Source organism: Salmo salar, chromosome ssa04 (genome assembly GCF_905237065.1).
Source record: "Salmo salar chromosome ssa04, Ssal_v3.1, whole genome shotgun sequence".
Classification (NCBI taxonomy): Eukaryota; Metazoa; Chordata; class Actinopteri; order Salmoniformes; family Salmonidae; genus Salmo; species Salmo salar.
The window spans coordinates 33,303,149-33,314,083 of NC_059445.1; the positions used below are offsets into that span (position 1 = coordinate 33,303,149).

The following is a 10,935-nucleotide window of genomic DNA, read 5'->3' on the forward strand; positions in this document are numbered from 1 at the left end:
AACTAAAGAGGAAAAATGCCAAGGGGGGTGAATACTTTTGCAAGGCACTGTTTACACTAATTTTGACCAGAGCTCTATGGGCTTGATGGGCCCAGGTCTAAAGTAGTGCACTTTATAGGGAATAGGGTGCCATTTGAGATGCACCCTAAGAGACACTGGAGGAATGACGGCCATGACAGTCCATTGTGAGACTCATCAGCAGTTAAGACTATTTTATACTCTTTAGAAAATGTACATGGACGCACACTGATATATGGTACCTAGGTTATGAAATACATTTGTAATGCGTGTGAATAGATTACGGTAGTACTGTTACATTATTTGATCATGGAGTTCTTCCTGTTGTTCCAGAGTAGCCTTGCTTAGAGTCAAAGATATTTCACTCATTCTACTTTCCTCCCTTTGGGCTTTGGATCATAACAGAGCAGATTCTCGCAGAATGTAAGTGATGGCTTCTATTCTTTGGTTTGCCTTGAATTCATTCATGACTTCTGTTTTCAGTGTTGTTTTTCTTTGGTATTAAGCTTGTTCCACCTCTACTCAATGCTCATTTATTTTAATCTGAGGATGTCTCCTGAGAGAAAGCGAGAGAGAGAGAGAGAGAGAGAGAGAGAGAGAGAGAGAGTTAGAATACAATAGATCTAGATGATACTAGATACAGTATGACAAGTGGTGTGTGTGTGTGTGTGTGTGTGTGTGTGTGGTTAACCTACCTGTGACCACTATGAAGATGATGACGGCCACACCCAGGAACATGGCGATACAGCTGAGCAGCAGAGAGAGACGACCCAGCCTCTTAGCTCCTTCTACATCCCCGGTCTGGAGAACAGACTGCGACTAGAGAGTGAGCGAGAGACAGAGATGGGAGTTGGGTGAGAGAGACAGAGTAGAGGGAATGAGGGGCAATGAGAGAGGGTAACTAAAGCATTTATTTAAAGGGATACTTTGGGATTTTGGCATTGAGGCCCTTTATCCACTTCCCCAGAGTGAGATGAACTCGTGGATACCATATTTATGTCTCTGTGTCCAGTAGTAGATTTGGATAGAAAACACTCTGAAGTTTCTAAAACTGTTTGAATGGTGTCTGTGAGTATAACAGAACTCATTTGGCAGGCCAAAACCTGAGAAGATTCCTTACAGGAAGTGCCCTCTCTGACCATTTCTTGGCCTTCTACACTCTCTTTATTGAAAACTGAGGATCTCTGCTGTAACGTGACACTTCCTACGGCTCCCATAGGCTCTCAGAAGGCGGCAAAACAGGGAATGATGCCTTTGGAGCCCCTGGCGGAAAAACAGTAGTGCATTTGGATAGCGGTTGATCAGAGAACAATGGGACTGGAGGCGCGTGCACGAGGCGACACCATGTTTTTATTCTTTCGTCTTTGAACGAAAACAACGACTCCGGGTCGGAATATTATCGCTTTTTTACGAGAAAAATCACATAAAAATTGATTTTAAACAGCGTTTGACATGCTTCGAAGTACGGTAATGGAATAATTTGACATTTTTTGTCACGAAACGGGTCGGGCGCATAACCCTTCGGATAGTGTCTTTAACGCACAACAAAACGCCGCTATTTGGATATAACTATGGATTATTTGGAACCAAACCAACATTTGTTATTGAAGTAGAAGTCCCGTGAGTGCATTCTGACGAAGAACAGCAAAGGTAATCCAATTTTTATTATAGTAAATCGGAGTTTGGTGAGGGCTAAACTTGGTGGGTGTCAAAATAGCTAGCCATGATGGCCAGGCTATCTACTCAGAATATTGCAAAATGTGCTTTCACCGAAAAGCTATTTTAAAATCGGACATAGCAATTGCATAAAGGAGTTCTGTATCTATAATTCTTAAAATAATTGTTATGTTTTTTGTGAACGTTTATCGTGAGTAATTTAGTAAATTCACCGGAAGTGTTCGGTGGGAATGCTAGTTCTGAACGTCACATGCTAATGTAAAAAGCTGGTTTTTGATATAAATATGAACTTGATTGAACAAAACATGCATGTATTGTATAACATAATGTCCTAGGAGTGTCATCTGATGAAGATCATCAAAGGTTAGTGCTGCATTTAGCTGTGGTTTTGTTTTTTGTGACATTATATGCTAGCTTGAAAAATGGGTGTCTAATTATTTCTGGCTGGGTACTCTGCTGACATAATCTAATGTTTTGCTTTCGCTGTAAAGCCTTTTTGAAATCGGACAGTGTGGTTAGATAAAGGAGAGTCTTGTCTTTAAAATGCTGTAAAATAGTCATATGTTTGAAAAATGGAAGTTTTGGGATTTTTGAGGAATTTGTAATTCGCGCCACGCCTATCATTGGATATTGGAGCAGGTGTTCCACTAGCGGAACGTCTAGATGTAAGAGGTTTAAGGAGAAGTGTATCTTTAAAATGGTGTAGAATAGTCGTATGTTTGAGAAATTGAAATTATGATATTTTTGCTGTTTTGAATTTCGCGACATGCTATTTTGTCAAACGATCCCGTTAACGGGATCCTATCTCGAAGGGGTCACTAAGAGGTTAACCTCTTGACGGTCGCCTAGGATAGGGGGCGCCACAGCGCATTTTGAAATAAAGTCGTGCCCATTTTAAACGGCCTACTACTCAAACTCAGAAGCTAGGATATGCATATAATTAATACTTGTGGATAGAAAACACCCTAAAGTTTCTAAAACTGTTTGAATGGTGTCTGTGAGTATAACAGAACTCATATGGCAGTCAAAACCCCGAGACAGATGGAAACAGGAAGTGGAATTCTGAATTGCGAACTCAACTTCATCACGTTGCCTATTAATCACACCGTGAGCTATGGTTCATTGAGCACTTCCTATTGCTTCCACTAGATGTCCCCAGTCTTTACAAAGTGGTTTGAGTCTCCTACTGTTAAAAATGAATGAATGAGACGCTGTGGAACGTGATCACATGGAGAGGGCCATCACCATTATGACGCCGGCGCCCCTGGTTACCCTCCCCTTTCGAAACGTTTTGAAACACAATGCAATCGTCCCCCTCGAATCTTATTGGCTCTCTTGTTGAAGAACGCCCTGAAGATTCATGTTATACTACGTTTGACATGTTTGAACAAACCTAAATGGAAAAAAAATGCATTTTCTCGAAATGGCTGTCCCGTGGCCGACGTAGCATTTGGATAAGCCTTCAGACGCGCTAACAAGAACAAGCTCTTGGAACATAAAGGAGTAATTTTTTCGAACGAAAATACATTTGTTGTGGACCTGGGATTCCTGGAAGTGCTTTCTGATGAAGACAACCAAAGGTAAGGGATTATTGACAATAGTATACAAGACTAGATGTGATATGCGATTGTTCCAAGATGGCGCTGACCTGTAACGTTAGCCTATTTTTCAGAGTATCGCATCCCCTTTCATCGCAAAGTATGATTACCCAGTAAAGTTAATTTTAAATCTGGCATTACAGGTGCTTTCAAGAGATATTCATCTATAAATCTTAGAATGACAATATTACATTTTAAAAATGTTTTCGAATAGTAATTTAGTAAATTGTAGCTCTGTTTCATCGGATGCATTTGAGGGAAAATAGTTAGTCAACGTTACGCACCGATGTAAAATGCTGTTTTTATATATAAATATGAACTTTATCGAACAAAAGAATGCATGTATTCTGTAACATGATGTCCTAGGTGTGTCATCTGATGAAGATTGTCAAAGGTTAGTGCTGCATTTAGCTGTTTTTTGGTTATTTGTGATGCATGTGGTTGGTCGGAAAATGGCTATGTGGCTACTTTTACGATATACTCCTCTAACATAATCTAATGTTTTGCTTTTGCTGTAAAGCCTTTTTGAAATCGGACGACGTGGTTCGATTCAGGAGAGGTGTATCTATAAAACGATATAATTTGGAGAAAAAAAATGAAAAAAAAAAATATTACATTTTGTTATGCTAATGGCGATATGATTTTTCGCTGGATGTCGAGGCCGCACAGGGGTTAATTATATGCATATCCTAGCTTCTGAGTTTGAGTAGTAGGCCGTTTAAAATGGGCACTAATTATTTTCAAAATGCGCTGTGGCGCCCCCTATCCTAGGCGACCGTCAAGAGGTTAACAGTCTGATGGCCTTGAGAGAGCTGTTTTTCATTCTCTTGGTCCCAGCTTTGATGAACCTGTACTGACCTCGCCTTCTGGATGATAGCGGGGTGAACAGGCAGTGGCTCGGGTAGTTGTTGTCCTTGATGATCTTTTTGGCCTTCCTGTGACATCAGGTGGAGTAGGTGTCCTGGAGGGCAGGTAGTTTGCAGCCGGTGAGGCATTGTGCCGACCTCACTACACTCTGGAGAGCCTTACGGTTGTGGCCGGAGCAGTTGCCGTACCTGGCGGTGATACAGCCCGACAGGATGCTCTCGATTGTGCATCTGTAAAAGTTTGTGAGTGTTTTTGGTGACAAGCCAAATTTCTTCTGCCTCCTGAGGTTGAAGAGGCGCTGTTGCGCCTTCTTCACCATGCTGTCTGTGTGGGTGGACCATTTCAGTTTGTCTGTGATGTTTACGCCGAGGAACTTAAAACTTTCCACCTTCTCCACTACTGTCCCGTCGATGTGGATAGGAGGGTGCTCCCTCTGCTGTTTCCTGACGTCCATGATCATCTCCTTTGTTTTGTTGACGTTGAGTGTAAGGTCATTTTCCTGGTAAAGAAATAGTGTTCTCTTTCCAGTGTTCTCGGTCCTCTGAAGCAGCAGGTAGTCAGCAGGTTGTCACCATCAAAAACACCGTCCTTGGAGAGCAATTCTGAGGTAATAATTCTGCGTGGACTGAGCGAGCGCTTCTGAGGTGAACTAGAACTGCTGGCGTCCTGGTTCCTTTGCGACCGCTACGAAGTAACCATGCAACCAGCATAGCAACGGACACTTTGGTTCAATACATAATCCGGTTAGAATGTTGCAAGTTCTAGCAACAGCTCTAGCAACAGAAGTTAGAACTCATCGAATCCCATTGTGACGTTGAGGGGGACACTATTTGGCCACAGGACATTATTTGGCATGACAGGCCCTAAGCAATCACTGATGTCGCTTATGCTTGGAGTCGGCCCTACATGTGTATGTGTGTCACTTCTACATAAATCAGTTTAATACTTGTGGATAGAAAACACCCTAAAGTTTCTAAAACTGTTTGAATGGTGTCTGTGAGTATAACAGAACTCATATGGCAAAATAAAAAGTCCATTAGACTAGATGTGACAGTTTTATTTAGCTAACGTTATCTAAGTTAGCTAGCTAATTGTAGCTGCTTTCTGTTTTATCTAGCTAGCTAACTGTTATTGTAGCAGCTTTCTGTTTGTATGTAGCTTGCACTTTAATGGCATCCCTCAAGGAGATTTTCTTTTATCTTCCTAACCAGGCGAAGTACTATGAAGACACCATTGATCTCGACAACAGGCGCAACATTCGTAGGGGGGGCAGAGAAATTCACAATTCAGGGTAACATAAGCATTTAGTTTCTATTACTGTTACTGCTAGATAACTGGAAGGATTTATGTACAAACATTTAACAACCATTTTTCATTAAATTTGTATATTGATGTGTTTTCCTGTAGACATTGGCTATGAAGTTGGTAAGTTGTTTGGTATGTATATAGCATATGTATCTGTCTTGTATTTCAAGTAACATTTACAAGCATGTAAATATTTGTATATTTTTTTGTTTGCTGGTAAATATTTGAAACTTGCTCGAATTGGCTGTAAATGTATATGTTTGCATATTAAATGTATTCATTGCAAGTAAAATGTTCAATTGACTGAAATTGACTGTTCAGTTGCCCAGTTTCTTACTGGTCCTTAAACCCCTTCTCCCTAGCCATTAATCTTTGTGTCCAATTCCAAATCAAATTTTAGGCCGGGGTTGGTATGGAATTGGACATTGGTTTCTAGTTAGTGTTTGCATATCTGGAGGTTCTAGATTTGTGTATGTAATATGGCAGAAGTCTCCCAGAGTCCATTACACAGTAGGGTTGAGTCATCACCATATTGCTACACCTATCCAAGCCCCATGTCACGTATACTCCCCCTCCGGCCTCTAGGTCATCAGGCTGCTGATTATCCCACACACCTGTCACCATCGTCTTGCGTACCTGCGCCTCATGACAGTCACCTGGACTCCATTACCTCCTTGATTATCTTCCCTATATCTGTCACTCCCCTTGGTTCTTTCCTCAGGTGTTAATGACTCTGTTTTCAAGTTGGTGCGTTTGTTTGTTTTTTGGGTTCATTGTTTCTTTTATTTATTAAAACACTCACTCCTTGAACTTGCGTTCTGACTCTCAGCGAACTCGTTACACCCCATCAGGTCAAACACTACAAAGATAGAGTAGGGGGTTAAAGGCCTTAATCAAACTGGGTTATATCAAAAATTATTGGCCTGTACCTTGACATTGTGAGAGGGCTTCCAATTAAACCAGGCCCATGTTATTGAAACCCTGACTGCGGCTGGCTGCCTGTCGAGGACAAGTGACAGGAAGAATTAGCCGCAGCACCTGATCAAGCATCTCTTGATTCTGCCTTTCTTTTCTCCTCATCTTTTAACTCTTTCTCTCCTCTCCCTCCAGACAAAATTCTGCATCTAGTGACTTCTGATTGCCCAACAATCTGCCCACTCACCACATCCCCTCCATCTCATTACATAATCTAAAGCTACTGTTATTGGCTTGTCATGTTGTCATTATCTGCTAATAAAGTTTCCTAGCTGTATCATACTGGGCATATAATATGTGAGATACACAGATTAACCAAAAACACTAGCAATGAAAACACTCAGAACAAAGAGAGCAGCAGTGCCTGGACTTCGCAGTCTCCCTCTTAAAGTCCCATTTCCAAGACTACCTGTTGAGAACAAGTTCCTGGCAGAACCTCCCAACCACATAGCACCCACCTCTTTATTCCACAAACCAGAATTAAGTATTTCAGTCTGATTGCCATTTGAGTGTCCAAAGAAATAATCTGTTCAAATAAATTAATCGACAAAACTGTACCAAAAACAAAGTTTATGTATTAAAATCTTAAATATTGCCAGGTTGGTTTTCACAGCTGTTTCATAAGGTGTTCAATATTGTAAATTAAGGTATCATTTGATGGTATTTATTTGTTCCACATGATTCATTGTTGTATCCCAGGACCTATAATAGATACATATATATTCAACCACAAGGGTGTACTAATGAGCTGTGTGAGATAGAAAAAAAAAGAATAATAATAGTCAACGGAAATTATATTATTTCACTGTAGATAAGAGAAACATGACAGCCAGACAAACCAGTGTATGAATCAAACGGATTTGCAAATTAATGGAGTGGGAATTAGCTGACCTCGTAAGTTAATTAACTAATGTGTCAAGGAGATTAAACGTTTTCTTTGCCATTTCCAAAACGTAGCAATGTTAAAGACAGATTTCATGTTGTAACGTTAACAAAGTCCCAAAAAGTAGTTAGAATCCATGTTTTCATTTTATTAGCTAAACAAAACTTGTTGTTGCGGAAATCAGCCTTGTTTGCATAGCGATGACGACAAGAACATAATTTATGGTGAAATGATCTCCAAAATTATAATCATTAGGTCAACACACCGTTGATATAGCAATGGACGCTAATAGTTTATCGAATTCCATTGTGACTAGAGGGGGACAGTATTTGGCCAGTGGACATTATTTGGCATGACAGGCCCCCGGATGCTAGTGGGCTCCCAACCCCCAGAAACACAGTTGGGGTTGTGCATCATCAATTTTTGTCTTGTTATGTCAGTCACTGAAAGTCACTCAATTAGCCATGGCAGCAAACCATTTTTGGATTGGTAAGTTAGCTTGCTAGACTATCTAAACTTGTAGTACTCATGGCCGAATACCATCCGGACACGCAGGGCATGTGCCCAGGGGCCCCGATTTCCAGGAGGCCCACATTGACTTTGTTCGTCACTCTAACTCAGATATAATTAACATGGCATAAGTCTTGGCAAAATGTGTAGAATTACAGGAAATTTGTTTTAAAACTGCAAAAATGCCTCTCCACCCCATTGCAAAATGGGTAGAATTGCAGGAAATTAGCTGCCCCATAGCAAACTGAGTAGAATTGCATGAAATTTGCTATAAAATTGCTAAACTTCTCTCTGCCGCAGGACAAAATGTGTAGAATTACAGAAAGTTAGCTTTAAAATGGCAAAATGTGTCTCTACTCCCCTTGGTTTGGAATTGCAGGAAAGTAACTTAAAAACTAAAAAATGTCTCTCCAGCATTTGCCCACAAAATCTCATTTAGGGCCCCCAAACGGTTAGGGCTGGCCCTTCCCACACATACATATTACTATGGGTTGAAAGCAAACAATCTTAGAAAATGCACCGCACCATCTCTCAAAATCCCCCTAAATGCACTAATATATGGTGATGTTATTGGGTCGGCCTGCAAGATTGGTGATATTCCAGATACAAAGCACTAGAGAAGATGATTAAGTTATGTTCTTACCATACCACAGACCAAAGCAAGAAAACTTACCATGTGAGCATACCACAGCGCGAACATGTTCACCGGCACAGCAAGACAAAAGCACGACAACACCGCAAGCCACAGGTAGCTCGGCGGCTCTGAACCGGGTGGCACCGGGGAGCGGAGTAGGAGGGGGGGTCCGAAGCTCAGCTGGGACGGGGACATGGTCGCGGTGCCTGACCTTAATGGCGATTGATGTCCGTCCAGCTCGGCATTCAGGGAATGGATGCTGCTTCTCAAGTTGAGAGATGTGTCGCATGGTTTGAGGTTGCTTTCCCCGGTGGGTTCGGTGGTCACGGCGCTCAGGAGTTTCTCTGTGTCTTGGAAGTCGGTGGGATGTGAGACTTCCCTCTCCCCCAGGGCGCTTTTACCAAACGCAGCATCCGTGTTGATAGCCATTCTTTAGATACAAATTTCTATATATTCCTCCTAGACAAGCGTCGGAAATCACTTTTTGAATTAAACGTTGTATGAGCTTTTCTTTGATGAAATCAGGGTGTCAGATGAGTAACTCTCCTTTGGGCGGTCGTCATCAGCATTAACAGTCATTTGAACACATTAATTTGATTAGATATGATAAAATAACATATCTAATATTAATACAAAGTTATTGAATGGTACACTAAAAAACCAAGCAATTGAATCTTGCCAATATGTCCAATGTACGCGTGATGATATTGATGTATCTCTCTAGTTCCACCCGGTTCTCCAGTCTTCACTGGTATGTGCACGCCCTGCTTTTTGTGCACGCCCTGCTTCAAATGGAAACCCCTTGTGTGTATTACCACTCCCTATAACCATCAGCATCCCCTCAGTCTCTGGACCACTGCATTAGGCTACATAACACGACAGAGCAAAAACAATGTTTAAAAACACGTCAAACTAATTTGACAATTTTTACATGCGCCAGAGACATTAAAGTGGATCACTATCCTAGGCCTGTGTCTAAGACTAAACGATTAGTATTAAAAATGTGTATGGGAAAGAGAGTGAGACAGAGACAGAGAGATAGTTAGCGATGTAAACCGAGCTGCACTTTCTAACATCCTGCCAAATGTAGGACCATATAAGAGACACATATTTCGCTGAAATTACACAAACCCACAAAGAATTTGAACACAAATCAAATTTTGACAAACTGTCTCATCTGTTAGGCAAAATATCACAGTGTGCAATCACAGCAACAAAATATGTGACCTGCTGCCACAAGAGCAGGTCGGTAACACTTCATTTTAACCTGTTGGGGATAGGGGGCAGTATTTGCACGGCAGGATAAAAAACGTACCCGATTTAATCTGGTTACTACTCCTGCCCATTAACTAGAATATGCATAGAATTGTTTGATTTGAATAGAAAATACCCTAAAGTTTCTAAAACTGTTTGAATGGTGTCTGTGAGTATAACAGAACTCATTTGGCAGGCCAAAACCTGAGAAGATTCCAAACAGGAAGCGCTCTCTCTGACTATTTCTTGGCCTTCTTGATCATCTCTATCCAAAACAGAGGATCTCTCGCATATCGTGACATTTTCTAACGCTCCCATAGGCTCTCAGAAGGCGCCAGAACGTTGAATGGTGACTTTGCAGGCCATGGCTGAAAAACAGTAGCGCATTTGGATAGTGGTCGATCTGAGAACAATGAGACTGGGGCGCGTGCACGAGCCGACACCATGTTTTTATTTTTTCGTCTTTGAACGAAAACAGGGTTTCCCAGTCGGAATATTATCGCTTTTTTACAAGAAAAATCGCATAAAAATGTATTTTAAACAGCGTTTGACATGCTTCGAAGTACGGTAATGGAATATTTTGAATTTTTTTGTCACAAAACGCGCCGGGCGCGTCACCCTTCTTTACCCTTCGGATAGTGTCTTGAACGCATGAACAAAACGCCGCTATTTGGATATAACTATGGATTATTTGGAACCAAACCAACATTTGTTATTGAAGTAGAAGTCCTGGGAGTGCATTCTGACGAAGAACAGCAAAGGTAATCCAATTTTTCTAATAGTAAATCTGAGTTTGGTGAGTGACACACTTGGTGGGTGTCAAAATAGCTAGCCTGTGATGGCCGGGCTATCTACTCAGAATATTGCAAAATGTGCTTTCACCGAAAACCTATTTTAAAATCGGACACCGTGATTGCATAAAGGAGTTCTGTATCTATAATTCTTAAAATAATTGTTATGTTTTTTGTGAACGTTTATCGTGAGTAATTTAGTAAATTCACCGGCAGTGTTCGGTGGGAATGCTAGTCACATGCTAGTCACATGCTAATGTAAAAAGCTGTTTTTTCATATAAATATGAACTTGATTGAACAAAACATGCATGTATTGTATAACATAATGTCCTAGGAGTGTCATCTGATGAAGATCATCAAAGGTTAGTGCTGCATTTAGCTGTGGTTTGGGTTTATGTGACATTATATGCTAGCTTGAAAAA

At 41.0% G+C, this 10,935-nt stretch overlaps 1 protein-coding gene across 1 annotated transcript; it reads right to left on the reverse strand.

Moving 5' to 3' along the window:
• Positions 1–512: 512 nt before the first annotated feature.
• Positions 513–9,655, reverse strand: LOC106602851 (trafficking regulator of GLUT4 1). The gene is made up of 3 exons (XM_014195786.2): positions 8,507–9,655; positions 714–837; positions 513–574 (listed from the first exon to the last, which is right to left on the reverse strand). Exons 1-3 carry the CDS (start codon positions 8,894–8,896, stop codon positions 552–554), a joined length of 537 nt encoding a protein of 178 aa, XP_014051261.1. The 5' UTR covers positions 8,897–9,655; the 3' UTR covers positions 513–551.
• Positions 9,656–10,935: the final 1,280 nt, after the last annotated feature.

Bases quoted from the DNA above. Each gene is read 5' to 3' on its own strand.
- LOC106602851 (XM_014195786.2), bottom strand. From the start codon at position 8,896: ATGGCTATCAACACGGATGCTGCGTTTGGTAAAAGCGCCCTGGGGGAG. The intron at 838-8,506 runs GTAAGTTTTCTT...CTCACTCTCTAG, and splicing joins CGCTGTGGTATGCTCACATG to TCGCAGTCTGTTCTCCAGAC. The intron at 575-713 runs GTAGGTTAACCA...GCTTTCTCTCAG, and splicing joins CATCTTCATAGTGGTCACAG to GAGACATCCTCAGATTAAAA.